We start from the raw sequence: 27,500 nt of genomic DNA, 5'->3' as shown, positions 1-27,500 counted from the left end.
TCACTGTACAGACATACATATAAATATACTGTACATATACAAGGACATATACATACATACACTCATGCACATAATCACGTTTCATCAAACATAAATTAACGTTGTTACCCTAGGGTAAACTGGATAACACATGGCACGCTGACAAAGCTTAACCTATTGTTACTATAACAATACAATAAATGTTTTTCCTCCAAAGAAGAAACTACATACCCCAATATAAACTTACAAACCCTGTTTCCATATGAGTTGGGAAATTGTGTTAGATGTAAATATAAACGGAATACAATGATTTGCAAATCATTTTCAACCCATATTCAGTTGAATATGCTATGAAAACAACATATTTGATGTTCAAACTGATAAACTTTTTTTTGTGTGCAAATAATCATTAACTTTAGAATTTGATGCCAGCAACTTGTGACAAATAAGTTGGGAAAGGTGGCAATAAATATTGATAAAGTTGAAGAATGCTCATCAAACACTTATTTGGAACATCCCACAGGTGAACAGGCAAATTGGGAACAGGTGGGTGCCATGATTGGGTATAAAAGTAGATTCCATGAAATGCTCAGTCATTCACAAACAAGGATGGGGCGAGGGTCACCAGTTTGTCAACAAATATGTGAGCAAATTGTTGAACAGTTTAAGAAAAACCTTTCTCAAGCAGCTATTGCAAGGAATTTAGGGATTTCACCATCTACGGTCCGTAATATCCTCAAAGGGTTCAGAGAATCTGGAGAAATCACTGCACGTAAGCAGCTAAGCCCGTGACCTTCGATCCCTCAGGCTGTACTGCATCAACAAGCGACATCAGTGTGTAAAGGATATCACCACATGGGCTCAGGAACACTTCAGAAACCCACTGTCAGTAACTACAGTTGGTCGCTACATCTGTAAGTGCAAGTTAAAACTCTCCTATGCAAGGCGAAAACCGTTTATCAACAACACCAAGAAACGCTGTGAGCTTCGCTGGGCCTGAGCTCATCTAAGATGGACTGATACAAAGTGGAAAAGTGTTCTGTGGTCTGACGAGTCCACATTTCAAATTGTTTTTGGAAACTGTGGACGTCGTGTCCTCCGGACCAAAGAGGAAAACAACCATCCGGATTGTTATAGGCGCAAAGTTGAAAAGCCAGCATCTGTGATGGTATGGGGGTGTATTAGTGCCTAAGACATGGGTAACTTACACATCTGTGAAGGTGCCATTAATGCTGAAAGGTACATACAGGTTTTGGAGCAACATATGTTGCCATCCAAGCAACGTTACCATGGACGCCCCTGCTTATTTCAGCAAGACAATGCCAAGCCACGTGTTACATCAACGTGGCTTCAAAGTAAAAGAGTGCGGGTACTAGACTGGCCTGCCTGTAGTCCAGACCTGTCTCCCATTGAAAATGTGTGGCGCATTATGAAGCCTAAAATACCATAACAGAGACCCCCGGACTGTTGAACAACTTAAGCTGTACATCAAGCAAGAATGGGAAATAATTACACCTGAGAAGCTTAAAAAATGTGCCCCCTTTAGTTCCCAAACTTTTACTGAGTGTTGTTAAAAGGAAAGGCCATGTAACACAGTGGTGAACATGCCCTTTCCCCAACTACTTTGGCATGTGTTGCAGCCATGAAATTCTAAGTTAATTATTATTTGCCAAAAAAAATAAAGTTTATGAGTTTGAACATCAAATATCTTGTCTTTGTAGTACATTCAATTGAATATGGATTGATACGGATTTGCAAATAATTGTATTCCGTTTATATTTACATCTAAAACAATTTCCCAACTCATATGGAAACGGGGTTTGTACATAAACACATTACTGTCTTGAGTAAATAAGCTATTCAATTGTGTACATTGAACCTACAGGTTTTGCTGTCTTAGAACAGAATCGATCTATATTTAAAGCAATATGACAGACGTAAGTGATTTTTTAAATCAACTTTATTCACACCGACAAAAGTGTCCATTACAGAAAGTGAACTCCCATGATGTCCTATAAACTGGAAATGAACGCAAGTGAACACTCAATTTGTCGTTATCTATAAAGTTTGATCAATCTTTATCAATTAAAAACTCATGGTCCAGATGAAATTGTGGAAAGCACTGAACGTCCGTTGGTGCATGTCCAAACGCGGTTGATATGCTCGGTCACTTTGTGCTTTTTGCCCTGCAGTTGCGCCCTCCTTCTCTTCCACATCCGCACAGACACAGCAGGTAAATTATGTGCTTTTACATTTTTAAATTCAGAGTGTCATTATGGTCCTTTTATCATCATCTCAATAGATGTTTCCAGGTGTCTCAATTGAGGTGATCAGAATAGATTTGATAAATGGTAAATGGGTCATACTTGTATAGCGCTTTTCTACCTTCAATGTACTCAAAGCGCTTTGACACTATTTCCACATTCACCCATTCACACACACATTGATAGTGGGAGCTGCCATGCAAGGCACTAACCACGACCAATCAGGAGCAAGGTGAAGTGTCTTTCTCAAGGACACAACGGACATGACTAGGATGGCGGAAGCCTCAGGTTGCTGGCACGGACGCTCTACCAACCGAACCACGCCACCCCAGCGTTCTGGAAGTGTATCTTATCATTTTATTATGTGTGGTGTACACACATCCAAACTTCAAGTGCAATCTAATATTTCACCTTCCAGGGGCGCGGGACTTATTCCAGCCTCAGAAGCATGTAAGAACAACGGGAGATGGGAGAATACTCAGTAGGCCAGATTTAATGGTCGCTCCAACCAGAGTGTGCATGGAGGCGCGCATTGATAGACTTAAGTTGATGGGGAGAATGCTGTGATGCCAGAACCCGTGCAGGTGCACATCTTTTTTCACTTAAGCACATGGAAGAATAGGCCCCTTATTGCGTACATAATTGATGCACAATTGTGGTGATGTTAGACTGAGGTGTTTACTAGTAAATCGTACATGCAAGAGTTGTGTAAGCAAAATGTAGTGGCTTACAGGACTTTACTTGCTGTCAAGGCAAACACATTGATAGAGCCCTTGTGTTGGATCTCATTAAATGTGTATTTTGCTGTGTGGATTGATGAACTCACATTAGTGAGCACAGCAATTTCCAAAGTCATATCCTACAGTTCTTACTGCATACTGCACTTTTACCGACATCCTCTATTTTCAGTTTGACATTATGTATTGGTTTCATTGTGTATTTAATTGTGGAGTATGCAAAGAAGTCCAGTAATACTGTGTAAACATAGGCTCAGTTTCCACTTTGAGCCTTCAGAGGAAAAACAGATTGTCATACATGTGGGCCAAAATATTTTTTTTCCCACTTCCTCAGCTATCGAGAGCATGTCTATAAACAGTGTGTGATTACACTTTAGTTTCACACTGTGGTACTTGTCTGTACTAAGCTGTTACATTTGAATGACTGTCACATCAATAGCATGAAGTAGCTTTATAGTGTCAGTGTTATCTGAATGTGTCTTTGTAATGTTTGTGTGCAGCCCATGCGTCCCCTGAAGGCCACAGCCACCACCTCGCAGCCCGTCTTGACCATCCAGCAGATAGAGACCATCTTCTACAAAATCCAGGACATCTTTGAGATTCACAAAGAATTCTATGATGCTCTCCTCCCCAACATCAGGCAGTGGGATGAGAACATCACTGTGGGACACCTGTTCCAGAAACTGGTGAGTGTCATTTAAGCCCCAGTGAGTTGGATTGTCATCATATAAATGACTGAGTGAATCTCTCTAAGTCATCTTTTGTCATTTGGTGTAGTGATGGATAGTTGGCTTTAGGAGAAAATAACAATACATTATTCAATCCATTACCTCCCTGCTTGGCACTCAGCATTAAGGGTTGGAATTGGGGGTTAAATCACCAAAAATGATTCCCGGGCGCGGCACCGCTGCTGCCACTGCTCCCCTCACCTCCCAGGGGGTGAACAAGGGGATGGTTCAAATGCAGAGGACAAATTTCACCACACCTAGTGTGTGTGTGACAATCATTGGTACTTTAACTTAACTTAACAATACAGATGCATATTCATTTAATATGGCAGAAAATACTAATGTAACTGTCTTTTATCACATACACTACTGCACAAAAGTACACTATTAGATATGTTGTTTGATCAATACTTTTATCAAAATTTGTGTAAGAAATATAGCCAAAGCATATATTTTACATTAGAAAAATCTACCAGCACAACAGGAAATAAAAATGCATGAATGGCAACAGGTTACTTTCTGCCATCTAGACGAAGTGCATGTAATTGTTTTGACTTTACTACATGTTGCTGGTATTGATAGATGAACAAAGATTTGTTATTTGGAGTGGATATATAAACATGTTCCGACTAATTAACCCTTTGGAGTCCAGTTAGGATTTAGCCAGGCTAAACATGCACTGTGCGTAGGGCCTGTCCATATATAGGTCCCACTTTTGACGGTGTATGGCGGAGCACAAACCAAGCATGAAGTCAAAGGAATTGTCAGTAGACCTCCGAGACAGGATTGTCTCGAGGCACAAATCCAGGCCAGGGTACAGAAAAATATCTGCTGCTTTGAAGGTCCCAACTAGCACAGGGGACGTCCATCCTTCGTACATGGAAGAAGTTTTGAACCTCCAGGACTTTTACTCGAGCTGGCTGGTTGTCTAAACTGAGCAATTTTGGGAGAAGGGCATTAGTCAGGGAGGTGACCAAGAACCCGATGGTCACTCTGTCAGAGCTACAGCATTCTTTTCTGGTGAAAGGAGAACCTTCCAGAGGGACTACCATCTATGCAGCAATCCACCAATCAGGCCTGTATGGTAGAGTGGACAGACGGAAGCATTGCTTAGTAAAAAGAACAAGGCAGCCCGTCTGGAGTTTGCTAAAATACACCTTGAAATTTCTCTGGTCTGATGAGACAAAGATTGAACTCTTTGGCGTAAATGCCAGGCATCATGTTTGAAGGAAACCAGGTATGCCATTACCATCCCTACAGTAAAGCATGGTGGTGGTAGCATCATGCTGGGGGATGTTTTTCTGCGACAGGAACTGAAAGACTAGTCAGGATAGAGGGAAAGATGAATGCAGCAATGTACAGAGACATCCTCGATGAAAACCTGCTCCAGAGCGCTATTGAACTCAGACTGGTGCGACAGTTCATCTTTCAGCAGGACACTGACCCCAAGCACACAGCCAAGATATCAAAGCAATGGCTTCAGGAAAACTCTGTAAATGTCCTTGAGTGGCCTAGCCAGAGCCCAGAATTTAATCCCATTGACCATATGTAGAAATATTTGAAAATGGCTGTGCACCATCCCTTCTCATCCAACCTGATGGAGCTTGAGAGGTGCTGCAAAGAGGAATGGGCGAAACTTCCCAAATATAGGTGTGCCAAGCTTGTGGCATCGTATTCAAAAAGACTTGAAGCTCGAATTGCAGCCAAAGGTGCATCAACAAAGTATTGAGCAGAATATGTAAATACTTGTGCACAAGTGATTTTTTACTTTTCTATTTTTAATACATTTTCAAAAATCTCTATTAAAATTGTTTACGTTGTCATTAATGGGGTATTGTGTGTAGAATTTTTAGGGCAAAAATGAATTAATTCCATTTAGGAATAAGGCTGTAACACAATAAAATGTTGAAAAAGTGAAGCGCTATAAATACTTTGCTGATGCACTGTTTATTATTGTGCCTAAAATCACCCAATAACCTAACATCCAGTTAAGAATTTTATTTTTTTTAATTATTATATTATTATTATTATTAACAATAAAATAATGTTTTTCATTGTTTAATGTATGTAATGAACCTTTCCAATAGCTTGACTGCAAACTCTGGCTGTCAAAGTTAAAGGGCAACTGCACTTTAAAAAAAAATAAAAGTACCTACCTTTCACAATCATTATGAGAAACAAGAAAACACATGTCTATTTTTTTTCAGGATTTTAAAGATGATAAAAAACGCTTGAAAGATGCGGCTAATGAGGGTCACCATTGTAGCCTTCAAAGCCCTCTAAAACAACTTCAAAACCCTCCATGAACATTTTATATACACACTGCAAGTCTATATACATAATGTACAAAACCCAAAACCAGTGACGTTGGCACGTTGTGTAAATCGTAAATAAAAACAGAATACAATGATTTTCAAATCCTTTTAAACTTATATTTAATTGAATAGACAGCAAAGACAAGATACTTAATGTTCGAACTGAGAAACAAAATGTTTTTTTGCAAATAATCATTAACTTAGAATTTAATTTAATTTAACACATTGCAAAAAAGTTGGCACAGGGACATTTTTACCACTGTGTTACATCGCCTTTCCTTTTAGCTACACTCAGTAAATGTTTGGGAACTGAGGAGACCAACTTTCAAAGCTTTCAGGTGGAATTCTTTCCCATTTTTGCTTGATGTACAGCTTAAGTTGTTCCAAAGTCCGGGGTCTCCGTTGTCGTATTTTACGTTTCATATTGCGCCACACATTTTTAATGGGAGACAGGTTTGGACTACAGGCAGGCCAGTCTAGTACCCGCACTCTTTTACTATGAAGCCACACTGTTGTAACACGTGCAGAATGTGCTTAGCATTGTCTTGCTGAAATAAGCAGAGGCGTCCATGAAAAAGACGTTGCTTGGATGGCAACATATGTTATTATTATATTTTTGACCACTCCTCTTGACAAAATTGGTGCAGTTCAGCCAAATTCGTTGGTTTTCTGACATGGACTCCTTCAGCATTGCCCACATGTTCTCAATGGGGTTTAAGTCAGGACTTTGGGAAGGCCATTCTAAAACCTTAATTCTAGCCTGATTCAGCCATTCCTTTACCACTTTTGACGTGTGTTTGGGATACCTTTGAGCATTAATGGTGCCTTCACAGATGTGTAAGTTACCCATGCCTTGGGCACTAATACACCCCCATACCATCACAGATGCAGGCTTTTGAATTTTGACTTTGAACAGTCCGAATGGTTCATTTCCTCTTTGGTCTGGAGGACACAACATCCACTGTTTCCAAAAACAATTTGAAATGTGGACTCGTCAGACCACAGAACGCTTTTCCACTTTGCATCAGTCCATCTTAGATGAGCTCGGGCCCAGGGAAGTCAGCGGTGTTTCTGGGTGTTGTTGATAAATGGCTTTCGCTTTGCATTGTAGAGTTTTAAATGCACTTACGGATGTAGGGACGAACTGTAGTTACTGACAGTGGTTTTCTGAAGTGTTCCTAAGCCCATGTGGTGATATCCTTTACACATTGATGTTGGTTTTTGATGCAGTACCGCCTGAGGGATCAAAGGTCACAGGCATTCAATGTTGGTTTTTGGCCTTTCTCCAGATTATCTGAACATTTTGATGATATTACGGACCGTAGATGGTGAAATCCCTAAATTCCTTGCAATAGCTCGTTGAGAAATGTTGTTCTTAAACTGTTCGACAATTTGCTCACGCATTTGTTCACAAAGTGGTGACCCTCGCCCCATCCTTGTTTGTGAATGACAGCATTTCATGGAAGCTGCTTTAAACCCAATCATGGCACCCACCTGTTCTCAATTAGCCTGTTCACCTGTGGGATGTTCCAAATAAGTGTTTGATGAGCGTTCCTCAACTTTCGCAGTCTTTTTTGAAACAAGTTGCAGGCATCAAATTCCAAATGAGCTAATATTTGCAAAAAATAACAAAGTTTCTCAGTTCGAACGTTAAGTATCTTGTCTTTGCAGTATATTCAATCGAATAAAGGTTGAAAATGATTTGCAAATCATTGTATTCTGTTTTTGTTTATGATTTACACAAGTGTCAACTTCACTGGTTTGGGGTTTTGTAGTAAAATACACTTTCATAACAATATGTAAAATGTAGAATATATTTACTGTATTTTGATCATTTTAGTCATTTTTGGGGCTGACTTCTTCCTGATTTGTTTCCATAGCAGCAAACATCCGACTTCTGGCAACAACTTTGTGTTCCTACTTCCGGAAGCAAAGGCATGATTGTCATGGCAGACCCGGTAAAAGACAACGAAGACAACTATTTTTGAACAAATGAGGATTCACAACCTTATCTTTTTAAAGCTAAATATACGAAGGAAGGATGAACTGTTGTTCCTCAAAGCGAGTATGAAGAAGAGGGTAAAACATTGGAGCCGACGGAAATCGATAGAGTGATGTCGGCGTGACACAAAGCTGCAAATGTGGAATTTGGAGACAAACTATTTCGACATAAATGCCGTGATTACCCCAAATAAACCAGAAAAAATGTCCCCGGCTCGAGTGAGTCACATTTTAATATCGATCATGATAAATGCAGCACGTCATACGTGTTATTACAACTACAGTACATATGCTGTCTGGCTAACAAACAAAACATGAAATGTAAGCAAATACTTTACAGATACTGTAATATGATAATGTTTTTTAGTCAATACAGATTAGTGTTGTGCATTACAAGCTCAAACACGTTTTTGCTGTCGTAAAAGCTAGTTTATCTCTTTCCGTAGTCAACTTTTACGGCTAATACCGAAGCATGTGATGTGTTAATACGCTATAAAAAGAGTTCCTCAGTGTTCGTTCTTACAATAACAATGTCGCTACAGTTTGGTTATCATACAAGTTATAATCGACTTCTGGGTGAAGCGCTCGTTACAGGTGGCTCTCAAATTCGAGTTGGTGTTCTGCCAAGACAAGCACCCTCCGGGAATTCAGGCAACTCCTGCATGTTCGTAACAAGAAATATGGAAATGTAATTGTGTTTCCCTGAGCGTGCATCCCTTGTGAAGGAAATGTTCACGTGAGTACAGTAATTAGTCCTGTAAACCAGTGGTCCCCAACCACCTGGTACCAGGTCGCACAAGAAATTTAAAAAAAAATAAATATATATATATATATATATATATATATATATATATATATATATATATATATATATATATATATATATATATATGTATATATATATATATATATATATATATATATATATATATATATTTTTTTTTTTTGTATTTATTTATTTATTTTTTTTTATTTTATTTTATTTTTTTTTTATTTTTTTTTTTATTGTATTTTTTTTTTTATTAAATCAACATAAAAAACACAATATATACATTATGTATCAATATAGATCAATACAGTCTGCAGGGATACAGTCCGTAAGCACACATTATTGTATTTCTTTATGGAAAAAAAAAAAAAAAAAATGTCCGTGGGACAAATTTTCAAGCGTTGACCGGTCCGCAGCTACAAAAAGGTTGGGGACCATTGCTGTAAACAATGGGACAAGGCTGTGGGAAAAAACAGTTAAAAAGGCAAATATCGGCCCCAATCCCGATCCTTTCTAACTATAATCACCCTGTTGTTATTTTTGATGTTGAGTTCTGTATAGTACAAATGTTTGTGAAGCAGTGATATCGACACGTGAGTGTTTGTGCTTGTGTGCTTGCGAGGGGGAGCGTGACAGCTCTACAGTTCCATCGTCACGACCATCTTAATGTCGTCTACGTTATGAAAGCTGGTCTCCCTTGGAAATGTTTTCTCAGCCTTGAACGGTTGTACGCGTAAGGGACTATGAGCAGGCGCGTTGCCATGGTGAAGCAGCCTTGAGCTGTCCTGCCACAACTCTCGGCTCTTCTCGCGCACTGAGCAAAGCAAACGCTGCAGAATGTCTCTCAGAACTGCTGGTTGATTATCTGGCCCTGTAACACAAACTTGCAGTGGACAATGGATGCTCCAACATCAAAGAAAGCGATCAAGAAGTGCTGGAACTTTTCTCACACATCTCGTACGGTACGTCAACCTCCTCGCAGTTGTGACCTCTGAAGACGCGACACCCATTAGTGTAGTCTTCAGCCCCCATCTGTGCTGTGTGCTCGGGTGTATCAAGTGGCGGCGTGTATCGTTTAGTCAGAGAGGCAGAACCACAGTGCAGATGGCACAGTCATTGGTTGGCCTGTCCCCTGTTGCTCTTGTCAGCAGCATGTTCGCCCCCCGAGGAACACAAAGGGGCAACATTAGTGAAAACAGTCTTGGAATAGAAGACAGCTCAGCCTTATCTCACTTTTGTCACATCTTAAAAAAGGGGTGTCAGCTGCAGCCTGGGATTTAATTGTATCATCCAATTTACAAAATCCTTGGTAGAATAAAGTTAAGGATGATTTAACACAGCCATCATTAATGTTTTAATGCGTTCATGCTTGGTTCTCTGGTTTGGTTTAATGAAGTATGTATCAAAGTATCCGCTTTAAAATCTTAAATAGAACTTGATTTTCCACATTGCAATCTTAGGGGAAGAGGAAGGAAAGGAAAATAAAAGAAGTCCCTCTATTCAGTTGGATCCAAATGTACTGCTCGAAAATGACGCACAAGCAAGCCTTTACAGCGTGATGCATATTCATTTGGCGCCAGTCTAAAGCTTGGTTTACTATGCGTGACTTGTGTGGCCGACTAGGATTGTTAATAAATAGGAAAAAAGGAAGGAAATGTGAAAAAAAGAACTGCAGCACAGAGGCATTATGAAATTGTAATTAGCTTGTGCATATTGGGCTATAAACTTTGACTTACTATTTCCTTGTTGTGTTTACTCACATAAATTGTTTTTGTGATTATCCATTCATCCATTTTCTACCGCTTGTCCCTCTCGGGATCATAGGGGTGGCTGGAGCTTATCCCAGCTGCATTCTGGCGGAAGGCGGGGTACATCCTGGACAAGTCGCTGTTTTTGTTATTAACAAAATGCAATTGCATGGAAACATATGAAGTGACAGAAAAAAGAAGTTGTTTTGTCTGCGGTCTTCTCAATCAGAGGTCCTCAACAGGGGGTCCGCAATCCCCATGGGGTTTCCAAAGGTACTGCACAATATGAAAAACATACATTTTTCATATTATGCTGCTGCGAGCTCAGTATGAAGAAAAAAAAACAACCGGCAGGAATGATAGAGGCACTTTTTTATCTCAAAAGACTCTTTTTCCGTACCGGCCGTCAAAGCTGTAAAGACCTATAGCACAGTTCCTGTCTTCACAATAAAAGTGCTGGTCCATCCTGCCTGCGCTAACAAAATAAGGGTCTCAGAAAACTAGCGCATACAAGCTAGCGAGCTACAGAGTTAACTCCAATGTATTTATTGTAAAGTGTATAAACGCGAGTAGGGAAGCATGACAAATAAGAAGCTAAAAATCTACCACTTTCAAGTTGTATTGGAAAGAGAGGAGGACTTTATTTTTTCCTTCGCTATGTAAGTTTGAAGTTGTTTAACTTATTAGCACTACTGTGAATCCTGTCTGATTATAATCAATGCAAGTTATCAGAATAAGGTAATACACCAAGCTGCCCCAAAACTAGCCGCATAGAAAGTGTGCACAATCTACATCTACATAAATAAAAATTAGAGATATAAAAAAGTAAAGTAAAAAACTAGCTGCAGGCCAAAAATGGCCCCTGAGCCACACTTTGTACTCTTCTGCCCTACTAAATAATACAGTGGAGCCAATGGGCTAAAACCAAATTTGTTTTGAGAAGCTGTTCAACTTCCGAATTGTATTTTGAAACAGTGTTGCCATCATAAAACCTCTCTATACTCATCTGTTTTTGATATTATTATGGACCAGCCATATTGTACTAAGCAGTCAGGAAAGGCAAGTTTTTTTGCAGAGGGTTTTGTGAGATTCGCAGAGATCTTGCAGAGCTGGGGTTTCAGGTGTGTAACTTCTGTGTCGTATTTTTCCCTAAAATTCTGTTTATATACAAAATTATAGGACTCGAGGGTCATTTGACTTAAAAGGTCCCACTGTATGTAAATACTTTTGTGTTAAAAACCAAACAATTATGATGCCATATTTCCGTTTATTGTGTTTTCATTCGACATGTAACAATAAAGACCAGATGTCCTAATCCCATTGTCCCCCTTTTTTTGTCCCAGGCCAGCCAGTTGGGAGTTTACAAGGCCTTTGTTGACAACTACAAGGTGGCACTTGAGACGGCGGAAAAATGCAACCATGCCAACAGCCAGTTCCAGAAGATATCAGAGGTACCGTACGTATGACTGTAATAATACCTCAGAGGTATTCCAAGGTTTTCAGAAGCTTGCAAGAATTACCCAATTATTTGTCAACTTTAAAAATGGGTATTCACGGACATTTCAGCTGAGTAATATGCTAAATACATTACATGTGGTACTCCGATGACACGCTAGTGATGCAGGTTGACTCTAGTGTAAGTCAAAACTGTTACTTAACACCCAAGTTACTCACAGATGAAGAAATTAGAAAATACATTCATAAAATAATAATATACAAGAATACTATTTAAGAGTAATAAAAAAGGGAACAAGGGATGTTGTCCTTCCTTGGTGTAGCGAGTGTGACTACGTATGACTAATATGACTGTGTACAATATGTAGTGTATTCTTCTGCCACACGCACAGAAATTGTTCTTAACCACCAAATATTGTACCACAAAATAAAGACCACCTGTACATTAAACCTTTTAGTAAGCCTCAAAGTAAGCTGGAATATCGAATGGTTTAGTGTGGTAGGATTTTATGCAAAACAACCACTGTGGATGTGACTCTTATAACAACTCACCATTCGAATCAAAATTGATTCTGGATTCAACACAATTCTAGATTCAAACACATTCTAGCAATATATTATTTGCTTTATAAATTATAATAACAATTTTTTAAAAAACAGGATACAGGATACAAAAGCTCCTTTTGGCTGCTTCCATATAACTAGGGATGGGCACCTTTCACATTTGAATCAATAAGGTACCAATTCCCGGGACCTGGGAATCAATACCGGTACTCAACGATACCAATTTTCAGTATACTTGTGTGTTCATGTATTTGTAAAATGTTTTTAAATAATGTATACAAAAATATTTACAAATTTAACAGTGAAATGATATTGATAACCATGGTGTCCAGTTGTTATATATTGATTTCCTAAACTTCAGAGTTTCTTTTGCAAGTATGCTTTGCATGTAGTTGCAATTCCAAGATGTTAGATGGTAGTAGTGTATAGGCTATGGTGTGTTGCCTAGTATAGGAGTAGTCTTTGCCATTTAGCTGAATCTATTTTGTTGCCCCCTGTTGTTTATACTGGAAGTATTGTACTTATTACTTGGCCTGGGCCGATAGTCGATAAGTCAATTAACCGACAATAAATGAAAATTAAGTTTTCTAGCGTCGGTAAGCATTCACGCTTTTCATCGGTTTCATCAGCTGTGCGGGTTTATGACCCAGTGGAATGAAAAGAAGGGGGTGAATCATCTTGTCCTTTATTTATCAAGTGTCTTGGACTCTTTGAGGCAAGGCGGGCCGCGGTTCTTACGTTCAACTGGAAGTCTGTGTTTTTAATGTGCGTATTCAGCGAGAGCGGTCACTCTTTTGCATATGTTTCTGCGGTTGTGGGCGTTGGTACTACAAATAAACGGTAGTAATGAAAACTGCTTTAAAACTTTCGTCGGTTATTATTACCGTAATAAATTAAAATGATCAAAGAACTGTCATAACTGCCCTTTGATACGGACAAACTCACAAGATGCTAGCTTTCTAGCTATCTTAAATGCTAACACGTAAACAACATAAATTAACATCCCCAACTTTAATTTGTACAAACACATTACTGTTCAAACAACTGCGCTACAATATTCACACTAAACATAAAGGATGTGCGGTTTTTGAACCCATTTTTATTGGTTGGTTGTGTATATTTGAGTGTCCCCCATACCCTCTTTAACAGAGACATAACCTATTTTATTGATTTTGGTTGTGATTTTTTTATACAAGTGCAAACTTTTGCTTACAGACAGTATATTTAATTTTTTTATAATTTTTTTTTTTTAACTTTGTATTTAAAAGTTTGTTTAAAATGTACGCGAAATACAAGTTAATTACATTTTAAATGGTATACTTTCATTATTATTATGTAATGTCATCAGTGGTAAATTCGGTCGCAAAAAAATAATGGCAATTATGTCGTTTATCGGCAAAATTTGTAGGTCAGTAAATCGTCGAGCAAAATTTGTTTTCGGCCCAGGCCTACTTTGTATACACGAGCTGTTAAATTGTAACATGCATCTTAGTTGTAGTTTTCATTACCAATTTTGGAGGTGTTGAAATTTCAGCTAATGCTAATCAGTAGCATGTCTAATGCAAGTCTAATGTAAAGTGGAGCCTTAATGTCCGTTCAAGCCTTTTCTATATGGCATACTTGCTTTGTTGGCATGAACAATACCAACATTACTTAAAGGCAATCAGACTTAGTCTGCACTGAGTGCTTGTTTACCCTCCAGATGGTTGAGTTGGCCAAATCTGCAACCAGACTTGAAGTGATGTGCGAAAAAGTTATAGAAATATGTCACTGTTTGAGCTTATGTGAATCGATACCTGGTAGTACAGTGCAGACAAAATTCAGTCAGTGTCTATGAAAGTTGTTATGATCCGCTGCCCGGATCATATTTCTGTTTACGTTTTCGAGGCACTTGAGTGCCTGTTTGTGCACCTGAGTTTGTTGCCTTGGCTGCTTATTGTTTTCACCTGCCGCGTGTGTTTCCGGACACGCACCTGTTAGTCATCACTGACATTATTTAAGCCTGCCTTGCCAGTGAGTCGGTCTGGCTTCTTTGTATTTGCATCACGCGACTGCCACGTAAGTTTGTTCTTGTCTCCTAGCCCCTGCTAGTTGTCACAGTCTGTGCTAAGTGTTAGCCTTAGCTTCCGGTGCGCTCGGCACCTCATCCAGTCGGTTTGTTTTCTGTTTTGTACCAGTATTGTGTTGTTTTATTATTAAAACAAATTGTTACCTGCAAGTCCTGTCCGGATTTCGTCCTTTGCATCTTGGGAGAACAAAACCTCGCATCATCATGCGCCCCGATCGTGACAGAAAGTATTATACCGAATTCTGTACCTATCCCTAATGTATGAGGCATATGCACAGAGAGTAAGATAAGAGTAAAATCTATTTTTGAATTTTGATTCTTAACAATATTTCAATTCAGAATCGTCAGAAATAAGAATCGCAGTTCTCATTACTCACTGGCTACATTAGGTATATTTTTTACCATATAATATAATTCAATACAAGACATGTATCAAAATATCAACCTTTAGAAAAATAGGTATGGTTTAATGGATACAATGAAACACAATTAAGCATATGAAGTCAACTAGTTTTTCCACTCTACTGGTATTTTAATGTACAAAATGTTTCAAAGTGACCCCGGTATCCTTTAATTCTTCTGGATGCGACCCTCAAGTGAAAAAGGTTTGGGTAACCCTGTTTCTATGTCTTATTTATCCACATGACAAGGTCAAAATCATCTGTACACTCCTTTTTGTCTTCCAGAACCTGAAAGTAAAAGGACCTAAAGACTCTAAAGACTCGACCACAATAGTCACAATGGAGGGTAAGTTGCCTCTGAATTTGCATTAATGTGTTTTGGGAACTTTAAGACTATAGTCCTGCCCCCTTCTACTTGCGCATGCAGCCGCGGCTTCAGAAAGCACGATGGTGTATGTGTGAGCATGCACACGCACTCTCTCACACACACACACACACACACACACACACACACACACACACACACACACACACACACACACACACACACACACACACACACACACACAGACTCTCTCGCCGGCTCGGCGCCTGAAAAGTAGGCAGTGTGCAGGAGGACATAGTGTAGAGAGAAGATGAGAGAGATGGAGGTGCTTCTGGTCTTCAGAGTTTGTTGTAACTGCACATACGGTAAGATGCTAACGCTTGTATTGACCTTTTGAATATTTAATTTTTGTGCCCTGTGATGTCATTTATTAGACAGGAGATTTGATGTAATCAGTGTCTGCCTCCTTGTTTTTAGCTGCGGTGGACAAGCTAACCAATTCCTTTATCTTTCGTTCGATGTTTTCCATAAAGATACTAATGTTTTGCACATTTAAGTATCATACTCTAAATATACATTTGTCTTCATCTATAAGTTGCTGTATTGTGGTAGTGGTAGTTTACTTTAAGTGAGAGATGGTTTGCTTCTACTACAGATGTGAGAAAGGGATGAGCATAATGTTAAGTTTATGGTGGAGATGGACACGCAATCATCCTTATTTGGCCCCATTAGGTTAGTTTGGGCAATGCTATAATTATCATAAGATGTTTACCTTGGGATGTTACGACACGAAAATGTAATATTACAGATATTTATTATTGCAGTATTGTTGAATGTGCTCAAAAACACCTTTTCCAATAGACACACTGTTAGAAAACCCGATCGCGTTTTAGTCTGTGTTTTAATGGCAAAGCTTTTATTGTTTTAAATATTGGTTTGTACTGTAGTACTTAAGCATTTACTTAAATGAAAAGTGCGTAACAAATCAAATCTATTATTATTATCTATTATTTCTTGTGGGCATTGTGGCGTCCTACTCTATTCAGCAATCTGATGGACGAGTCTAGGTTTGGAGGTTGCCAGGAGAACGCTACATTTTGGACTGCATTGTGCCGATTATGAAATTTGGTGGGGGAGAAATTATGGTGTGGGGTTGTGTTTCAGGAGTTGGGCTTGGCCCCTTAGTTCCAGTGAAAGGAACTTTGAGTGCTCCAGGATACCAAAAAATTTTGGCCAATTCCATGCTCCCAACCTTGTGGGAACAGTTTTGAGCGGGGCCCTTCCTCTTCTTTTTTTTTTTTTTTGTTCTTTTTTTTTAATTTATTTTTTTTAATGTCCTGCCCAGCTTCTCGGGCAAATCATATAGCAGATGTAGATGCCCGTATCGGCTGTTCAGATTTACTTTACAAAAGAGAAGTGTAGGATACTTCTCTTGTTGCCTTACTTGTATTTTGACTTTATTAAATGTATTTATATTATCATTTGGTGCAGCCGGGCAGGAGGGGATAGAAAGAGAGAAAAAGGAAGACAGAGGGGGAATTGTGGGGAAAAGACGGGGATTAGACAGAGAGACAAAAACAACAACAGCAAACACAACAACAACAACAACAACAGAGCAACATCAGCAAATACGACATGTACAAATATGATGGTAAAAGTAATAGCAAATAAGCAGTTAGCGAAAATAAAAAAAATAATACAGAAATGACAATGAGCATTATTACACTAAAAATGGAGCAATATGAATACCAATAGAAATAGTGCTATTGATAATAAACAATACCAATACTTTACCTTTATTATCAACAATACAATTGTTCAAATGCAACAATACATATACGTAATGATAACTTGAGATACGAAAGAATGCAGAAAAATGGAGGGGAAGAAAGAGAAGCAACCTACATTAACCTTGTAGATTGTTATAGTAACAATAGGTTAAGCTTTGTCAGTGTGCCATGTATTATACCCAGTTTACCCTAGGGCAACAACGTTAATATATGTTTGATGAAACGTGATTATGTGCATGAGTGTATGTGTGCATATGTACTTGTATATGTACAGTACGTGTATATGTGTGCTTGTACAGTGAGTGTATATGTACAGTATGTGTATGTGTGTACAGCGAATGTATATGTACAGTATGTGTATACAGTATGTGTGTTTGAACAGTGAATGTATATGTACAGTATGTGTATATGTGTGTTTGTACAGTGAATGTATATGTACAGTATATGTATGTGTGTGTTTGTACAGTGAATGTATATGTGTAGTATGTATATGTGTGTGTTTGTACAGTGAGTGTATATGTACAGTATGTGTATATGTATGTTTTTACAGTGAATGTATATGTACAGTATGTGTATACAGTATGTTTGTATAATGAATGTGCGTGTGGATGTACGAACTTTGTGTGTAAATATGTACTGTATTTATTTGTATATGTATGTGGGAGCGTAGGTACCTATGTATGTCTGTATGTATGTGTGTGAGTATATGTGAATTTGCATGTACAATACATTTGACTCCCAGTGTGTGCGGGAGCCAGAGTACGGCCCCAGCCTCCTCGAGAGCCCATCCCACAAACAGTAGGTGTGGTGCCCAGGGAACCAGGGGCCACTTCCCCCACGCAGCCAAGCCGGACAGCGACAGGAACCCCAGAGCCTGGCCCACCGCGCCGCCCACAAGGGCCAGCAGCAGGCCGCAGACAGACGCACCCGGCAGAGGACAAGGCACGAGAAAAGCAGGGGGCAGCCAGACCCCAAGCCAGCGAGAGACCACACCCCACACGGACAGAAAGGCGGGACGCCCCGCCCGAGGGGCCCGGAGACCCCCCGCAACCGGACGGGAAGACCGCCCCCGCCCCACCGGCAACAGGGCCCCCACGAGCCCCCCCCCACCCCCGGAGAGCGCGGCGAGGCCAGCCAACGGCCACCCCACCCAAGCCGGCCGCCACAGGACCACCCAGCACGGGGCCACAGGAACCACCCACCCCACCCGCAGGGACCCCAACGATGGAGATGGAACAACCAGCAACCGCCCCGCCGAGTCCCCCCCCTGAGGTAGGGGAATAAATAAATAAAATAAATAAATACATAATAATAATAATAATAATAATAATAATAATAATAATATTAATAAAATATATTTAAAAAATAAGAATAAATAAATAATTAAATCTATTTATAAAAAATAAAAAAAATAAAAAAAAGATAATTAAAAGAAGATCACAGACATGCTGACACACAAGGTCGCTACCCCAACAACTGGCCGACTTGCAGCACCTCGGAATACCCTGCAGCACCAAGCTACCACAGTAGACGCAGGGACCAGACCCAGCAGGCCCCAACCAAGACGGGCACCCGGAAGGGATGGACGGTGGGACCCAGGAGCTCCAGACACGCAGTCCGGATGCAGTAGCCTGAGGCGCCGACCCCCACCCGACAGGCAGGCCCAGAACGTACCCCCAGAAATATACATACATATATATATATATATACATACACATAAACATACACATGTACACATACACACACATACACATGCATACACATACACATATATATACATACATACATACACACACACACACACATACACATACATATACACAGTTTGTCAGCCCCGACAACCACCACGCGCGCGCGCTGCCACCAGTCACAACATCAGCCACCCCCCTGCACCAGACCCAGCAGCCACGGATGCCCACACCACAAACAAACGGCAGCAGAAACAGCAGCCACAACACCGCCAGACAGCCAGCACCACCCAATCAGATCAAAGCGATCAAAAAAAAAACGCGACCGGCAACCACACGCCAACAGGATCACAGAGACCAGCCAGCGCCAGCCAGCCAGCAAGCCCAAACGCCAACACGCAAACAAGAGTCACCAACACCCCCCCCACCCCCCCCCCCACCCCCCCCCCCCACCCCCACCAAAAGACCCCACCACCCCAACCCAAACCCGCACAAACACACCACCGCCCAAACAACCGAGACACAGTATCCAGACCAGACACGGGCGCCGCGCCGCCACCACATCAAGTCGCCAACAGAGACCCCACAGCGCAAGGTCGGGCCACACGGGCACGGACCCCACCCAACAGGAAGCGAGACCCGCGCGACGCCACACACAAATAAATAATAAGATTAAACAAAAATAATTATAATTTTTAAAAAAATAATAATAATAATAAAATGAAATACAAATTAAATTAAATTAAAAATAACAAATACAAATAATTAAATAAAATAAAGTAAGTAAATAATACAAATTATTAAAAAAATAATAATAATTAAAAAAAATAATAATAAAAAATAAATAAAAAATAAAATATGACAAAGCAAGGTCCACAAAGACATGGATGACAGAGTCAGGTGTGGATGAACTTGACTGGCCTGCATAGAATCCTGACCTGAACCCGATAGAACACCTTTGGGATGAATTAAAACGGAGACTGAGAGCCAGGCCTTCTCGACCAACATCAGTGTGTGACCTCACCAATGTGCTTTTGGAAGAATGGTCGAAAATTCCTATAAACACACTCCACAACCTTGTGGACAGCCTTCCCAGAAGAGTTGAAGCTGTAATAGCTGCAAAAGGTGGACCGACATCATATTGAACCCTATGGGTTAGGAATGGGATGGCACTTCAAGTTCATATGTGAGTCAAGGCAGGTGGCCAAATACTTTTGGCAATGTAGGGTATATATGTCCATCTACTGCATTTCCTACAGGACTGCAATCTATCTGCAACGTCAGGTTGCTTGGAAGAAGGATAGTAGTTGATGTCGTCATGTATTTTGCATAATTGGTCATGTGAGCAAAGAACATGAAAAGCAGAAAAGCAAAAACAAAAATATTAACAAAGACAGTTTTTCTTCTCTTGCTTTTTGTTTTTTATGTTTTAAGCCTGTGAGTGCTTTTAGATATGTAGAGCAAGACCCGCTGCCCGTTGTGAGGAGCGACCAGTGTTTTTTGATTGTTTGCCAAATGTGTCTAAAAAAATTTAATAAGTTGCTTTATTTGTCATTATTAGCTTTTTCAAGAAAGACACCCTAGAAGGGTTAAATATAGAGACAAAGTTGCTAAGTTGGAGCCCTTCTTATTCTCTGGTAGACAAGGTGCTCAGAGGCATGTTAAGAAGCAGAGTTACGAGTAGGGATGTACTGATCAATTGTTCACCGAGCAGTATCGGACAATTTTCGTAAAAAGTTTGTGATTGCTATTTCTGATTAATGGCTTTTAATGTCGATCACAAATGCAGATCCCTTCTGACTGACACTGGGTTTTTTTTAGTACCCCGGCTAATTATCTATCTCCATACACAGTGTGGAGCCGCTCCCCTTAACTAATAACGATCACCTCCATTACGGCAAATAAACTGAATTTCTTTATATCTTATGTATCATTATCAAGTATTATTATCACTCAAGGAAAGGGCTAAACATGTTGCAGACCGAGAGCAAGTCAAGAATGCTAGTAGATAAGCTAGCCACAATGCTAGCTTTAAACAACACCAAAAAATAAGTGCTTGATAAAGTTTAAAAAGTGTAGATGGAACCATGTCGCAGCAGAAAGTAAGCAGTTAGTAACAGGAAATTAACAAGTAGAAAGAGGATAATGTAACAACTGTTAGTGTGTCAGCATTGTCATAGTCTGTACACGACACAAAAGAGGAGGCCGGATCAATCTATAAATTGGTGGTGTCGATACCAAGGGTAGTGTCAGTCTATGATCGATAGTACAGTGATTAGATGGATATTTGTATTTATTTCTTGTTTTTGTTCATGTGTACAAATATAGGGAATAATTCCCTGGACACAGGAGGACTTTGACGGCAAAATTCTGATTATTTAAATGAGTAATAGGACAGACTGACTGGCAACATTAAATTGGCCCTAGTGTGTGAGTGTTAATGTTGTCTGTCTATCTGTGTTGGCCCTGCGATGAGGTGGCCACGTGTCCAGGGGGTATCTTGCCTTCTGCCCAAGTGCAGCTAGGATAGGCTCCAGCCACCCCGCAACCCAGAGAGGGACAAGCGGTAGAAAATGGATGGATGAATAGATCACAGTTTTTGATTTTGTTTTGTAATTGTGTACTATTGTCTCAGACTGTTGTATGTAATAAAAGAGAATAAGGAACTGGTTTAAATATTCTGTTGATATTGTTAAACTAAACTGTCAATAGCACTCATAATTTTTCAGTTGAAAATTTTAGAGTTAATGCATGTGATCAGTATCGGTATTAGCTGATCTCACTCATGGATGATCGGTAACAGAATGCCATTTTCTGTCTGTCAACAATCTACATTCACAGACAGCTCTATTTATAATGTGTGTATGATGGAGGGCATAAGAGGTACGGTAAAAATTATATTTTGCAGGCCACCGAAGAAATGTATGATATATGTCACTCACTATAACACAGTTCAAATATTGCATATTCATAATATTAAAAACACTTCATTAACCACTTCAACCACTTTAAAATTTCATTTTTACAACTCCCCCCACTGTAGAATTATTCTGCTCAATAAAACACCACGATCGAAACAGGAGTTCAGAACATTCCACAATAGATTATAAACTTACATTTAATTTTTACCCATCATTGAGCAATAGTCTAAAAAAAGCACTAAAGTAATTTACGAATTGACACATTTGCTTTGATCAGTAGTTACTCACTGATCTTGCAGTGTTTTTACCTTGTAAGTTTACATTCTTGCTATCAAGTAGATAGTATAATTGGCGTTGATGATCGTGTTTCTAAAATATGTATATGATTTTGATCTTTAATTGAAGTTATAGATAGAAAAGGCAAGCCTAGGGAATGTCCCTGTTCTTGTGGTTAACACACACACACACATCCACACACACATCCACACACACACACACACACGCACACGCACACACGCTGTGTACAGGAAAAGAAGCTGCTTGCAAACTGGCTTGAGTGTAATGAATTTTCAAAGATCACCAGCAAGGCTATTTGGAAAATTCCCTCTGGCCTTGTCCAGTACATGAGTGTGTGTGTACAGTTTGTATGTGCATATACCCTACATCTGAGCATGCGTACATAATAATATGGAAGAAGATCTGAACATGGTCCCGGGAGAGTTTCAGTCTTTCATATCATGGTTGAAAGAGAAGAAAGGGGAGTGAAAGAAGCATACATAGAGGCAACTTGTCCAAGAGCAATGTTTGCTGATCTTGATGGGTGTGTTTTATGGTTCCCTGGGAACGGAACATGACCTGATCTGCATACCGAAGTCTTGCTACATCTGTGTTTTACCTGGTTTGCCCCTCAAGTGGTTTCTTTGAAATAATAATAACAATAATGGATTACATTTATATAGGGCATTTCTAGACACTCAAAGCGCTTCACAGTGAACTAAGAACCCATCATTCATTCACTCCACATTCTCACCTTAATGATGGTAAGCTAGTGTAAAGTCTCCATTTGATCAACTTGATTGACAGTTTGAAAAGCCCCTTTTGTATGCCCTTGTGGGTTGTTTTGACTGCGATCTTTGTCTTGTTTTTGCCTTTCAAACGTGAGGTCATGGCTACAGATTAGGAATGTAATGATATGTACAATTCATATCACGGTTATCGTGACCAAAATTATCACAGTTTTCATTATTATCACGGTAGTATTAAATGTGCTCAAAAAGTACTGTCAGAAAACTCACTATTTTTAGTGTTTTGGTGTTAGTATTTTATTTGTTTTAATGGCTAAGCTTTTATTGTTTTAAATACTGGTTTGAACTGGAGCACTTTAAGATGTATTTAATGAAAAGTGCATAACATATAAAATCTATTATTATTATTTATTATTTCTGCCGGGCATTGTGGCGTCCTACTCTGTTCTTGAACTTACCGTAAAAACACATTGGTCTTGTGTTCCCCTGAGTATTGAACGATCACTCTGTGTAAGAGAGCACCGTTTGTAGGTTTGATGTGCACAATTAAATAGCTTAGCTGCTCAGACAGCAATGTGATATATACATTTAGATTGTGGTACGTCATTTCTTAATATCTCTTGTTTTCATGCGAGCATTTAAGCTAACAGTCAGTCGGTCAATCGGTGAGTTTATCAAAGTGCAGTTATCAATCATGGTTTTACTAACCGTTGGGAGTTATACCGTGGGTACCATTGATGTTGTTTATCAATGCATCTCTACAACAGATGCGTTAATATTTTGAGACTGTGCATAACCATTACACAGGCGTTTGACTTCACAACTAACACACACACACACACACACGCATGCAGGCGCACGCACACACGCACACACACACACACACACACACACACACACACACACACACACACACACACACACACACACACACACACACACACACACACACACACACACACACACACACACACAAGACTAGTAATGGATCAAATGATGTGTTTAATGATGTTTTGGACACTCGGGTGAAGAGAGGGGCGGAGCTTTCTACCGATCACCACCTAGTTGTGAGTTGGCTGCGATGGTGGGGGAGGATGCCGGACAGACCTGGCAGGCCCAAACGCATTGTGAGGGTTTGCTGGGAACGTCTGGCAGAGTCTCCTGTCAGAGAGAGTTTTAATTCCCACCTCCGGAAGAACTTTGAACATGTCACGAGGGAGGTGCTGGACATTGAGTCCGAATGGACCATGTTCCGCGCCTCTATTGTCGAGGCGGCTGATTGGAGCTGTGGCCGCAAGGTAGTTGGTGCCTGTCGTGGCGGTAATCCTAGAACCCGTTGGTGGACACCGGCGGTGAGGGATGCCGTCAAGCTGAAGAAGGAGTCCTATCGGGTTCTTTTGGCTCATAGGACTCCTGAGGCAGCGGACAGGTACCGACAGGCCAAGCGGTGTGCGGCTTCGGCGGTCGCGGAGGCAAAAACTCGGACATGGGAGGAGTTCGGGGAAGCCATGGAAAACGACTTCCGGACGGCTTCGAAGCGATTCTGGACCACCATCCGCCGCCTCAGGAAGGGGAAGCAGTGCACTATCAACACCGTGTATGGTGAGGATGGTGTTCTGCTGACCTCGACTGCGGATGTTGTGGATCGGTGGAGGGAATACTTCGAAGACCTCCTCAATCCCACCAACACGTCTTCCTATGAGGAAGCAGTTCCTGGGGAATCTGTGCTGGGCTCTCCTATTTCTGGGGCTGAGGTTGCTGAGGTAGTTAAAAAGCTCCTCGGTGGCAAGGCCCCGGGGGTGGATGAGATCCGCCCAGAGTTCCTTAGGGCTCTGGATGCTGTGGGGCTGTCTTGGTTGACAAGACTCTGCAGCATCGCGTGGATATCGGGAGCGGTACCTCTGGATTGGCAGACCAGGGTGGTGGTTCCTCTTTTTAAGAAGGGGAACCGGAGGGTGTGTTCTAACTATCGTGGGATCACACTCCTCAGCCTTCCCGGTAAGGTCTATTCAGGTGTGCTGGAGAGGAGGCTACGCCGGATAGTCGAACCTCGGATTCAGGAGGAACAGTGTGGTTTTCGTCCTGGACGTGGAACTGTGGACCAGCTCTATACTCTCGGCAGGGTCCTTGAGGGTGCATGGGAGTTTGCCCAACCAGTCTACATGTGTTTTGTGGACTTGGAGAAGGCATTCGACCGTGTCCCTCTGGAAGTCCTGTGGGGAGTGCTCAGAGAGTATGGGGTATCGGACCGTCTGATTGCGGCGGTCCGCTCCCTGTATGATCAGTGCCAGAGTTTGGTCCGCATTGCCGGCAGTAAGTCGGACACGTTTCCAGTGAGGGTTGGACTCCGCCAAGGCTGCCCTTTGTCACCGATTCTGTTCATAACTTTTATGAACAGAATTTCTAGGCGCAGTCAATGCGTTGAGGGGATCTGGTTTGGTGGCTGCAGGATTAGGTCTCTGCTTTTTGCAGATGATGTGGTCCTGATGGCTTCATCTGGTCAGGATCTTCAGCTCTCACTGGATCGGTTCGCAGCTGAGTGTGAAGCGACTGGGATGAGAATCAGCACCTCCAAGTCCGAGTCCATGGTTCTCGCCCGGAAAAGGGTGGAGTGCCATCTCCGGGTTGGGGAGGAGACCCTGCCCCAAGTGGAGGAGTTCAAGTAGCTCGGAGTCTTGTTCACGAGTGAGGGAAGAGTGGATCGTGAGATCGACAGGCGGATCGGTGCGGCGTCTTCAGTAATGCGGACGCTGTATCGATCCGTTGTGGTGAAGAAGGAGCTGAGCCGGAAGGCAAAGCTCTCAATTTACCGGTCGATCTACGTTCCCATCCTCACCTATGGTCATGAGCTTTGGGTTATGACCGAAAGGACAAGATCACGGGTACAAGCGGCCGAAATGAGTTTCCTCCGCCGGGTGGCGGGGCTCTCCCTTAGAGATAGGGTGAGAAGCTCTGCCATCCGGGGGGAGCTCAAAGTAAAGCCGCTGCTCCTCCACATCGAGAGGAGCCAGATGAGGTGGTTCGGGCATCTGGTCAGGATGCCACCCGAACGCCTCCCTAGGGAGGTGTTTAGGGCACGTCCGACCGGTAGGAGGCCACGGGGAAGACCCAGGACACGTTGGGAAGACTATGTCTCCCGGGTGGCCTGGGAACGCCTCGGGATCCCCCGGGAGGAGCTGGACAAAGTGGCTGGGGAGAGGGAAGTCTGGGTTTCCCTGCTTAGGCTGCTGCCCCCGCGACCTGACCTCGGATAAGCGGAAGAAGATGGATGGATGGATGGATGTGTTTAAGGTGGTCATGTAAAATGTTTTATTAGTTGTGACATTTAGTAGCCTAAATACAAAAAAGTTAGATTTGTTGTAATTGTTATTTGTTTTAATAGCAATATAAAATAAAAGACACAATAATAGCTGACAACAACAAAGTAAAAAATATTATTTAGAATTTGGGACAGTTTATACTGACATTTGAATGTTTTAAACATTTTTTGTCTGGGAAAGTGAAGCTCTCCACCTAGACCAGGGGTCGGCAACCAGCGGCTCCGGAGCCGCATGCGGCTCTTTGATCACTCTGATGCGGCTCAGCTTGTCACCGCCATCCTTGCGCTCTGCTTGTCAAACCTCGGGACACGCCCACGGCCGCGCACAAGCTTTATTCTCTCTCTCTCTGTCTCTCTCTGTCTCTCTGTCTCTCTCTCTGCCTCTCTCTCTCTCTGCCTCTCTCTCTCTCTCTGCCTCTCTCTGCGCAATACAACATAAACCGTTGGCCAACCAAAAAGTAACCACAGAACACTATACGGGAGAAATTCGGGAGATTTTCAGGAGATACACTGAAATTAGGGAGGGTTGGCAAGTATGAACATGGCACACGCCTCACAGATGAGAGTTTACAATCCTGTGTGAAGATAAAGGTGACGTCATAGAGTCCTGATGTGGAGACGCTGTGCACTGCGGTTCAGGAGCAGAAATCACATTGACCAAGTATGATAAATATTTAAATTTACTATAATTTTGCATATATTCACATTTTTTAATTGTTCAGTGAAATAGACATTTTATTATTCAGGTTGGCAGCTGACTGCACGGCGCCAGTAAAAGGATGACGGCACAGAGAGAGAGGACGGAATTTTTGGTTCTCTGCCAGTGGATAATTTAAGTTCGCCGTTTTGTTTTTTCATTACTACAAGGAGGACTTAAATAGACATTAAGTATTTTACTTAACCTTCAACCCGATGTCTTTTTCGGAGTTAAAAACGTTTTGTTGCATGCAGAAATTGTCATTCATTTTCTCTGCAGTCGTTCATTGATTTCATAAATGTAACCCATAATAGTTGTTTATACATAGCACAAAGCAAAAAAACTTTGTGTGCATTGTTATTTCATTTTAAATTTCAAAAGAGTTTTGTGGCTCCCATTGTTTTCTTTAATTTGTGAAACGGGTCAAAATGGCTCTTTGAGTGGTAAAGGTTGCCGACCCCTGACCTAGACCTATGGTGCTAAGAAGCCCATTTAGATTTTGTACTAGAATAGTTTGGTTCTGCATCAGTTTTTTAATGTAACATAACTATTAATGTTTGCGATATATATTTAATGGAACAATAAACCTTTATGCTCTGCTGCTCCAGAATCAGCAGTGGCTGCTTCATCTGAGTTTGACCCCATAGCAAACAAGCAAGCACTAACTCCCAGCAGTCCAATGGTTCCTTAGATAATGAGTGAGTGA

General features: G+C 41.0%; 1 protein-coding gene across 3 annotated transcripts in view; it reads left to right on the top strand.

Moving 5' to 3' along the window:
* Nucleotides 1-27,500, top strand: part of abr (ABR activator of RhoGEF and GTPase) — a 262,246-nt gene that overhangs the window by 122,806 nt on the left and 111,940 nt on the right. For all 3 annotated transcript variants that reach the window (XM_062048178.1, XM_062048179.1, XM_062048180.1), the window contains 3 exons: nt 3,481-3,666; nt 11,885-11,992; nt 15,315-15,375. In XM_062048178.1, the coding sequence (XP_061904162.1) occupies nt 3,481-3,666; nt 11,885-11,992; nt 15,315-15,375 (355 nt within the window). The remainder of the gene's footprint in view (nt 1-3,480; nt 3,667-11,884; nt 11,993-15,314; nt 15,376-27,500) is intronic.

The sequence above is a fragment of the Entelurus aequoreus genome, linkage group LG05, assembly GCF_033978785.1.
Source record: "Entelurus aequoreus isolate RoL-2023_Sb linkage group LG05, RoL_Eaeq_v1.1, whole genome shotgun sequence".
In the NCBI taxonomy this organism is placed as follows: domain Eukaryota; kingdom Metazoa; phylum Chordata; class Actinopteri; order Syngnathiformes; family Syngnathidae; genus Entelurus; species Entelurus aequoreus.
Note: the sequence above shows the minus strand (reverse complement) of the source record. Positions and strands in the feature narration are given on the sequence as shown.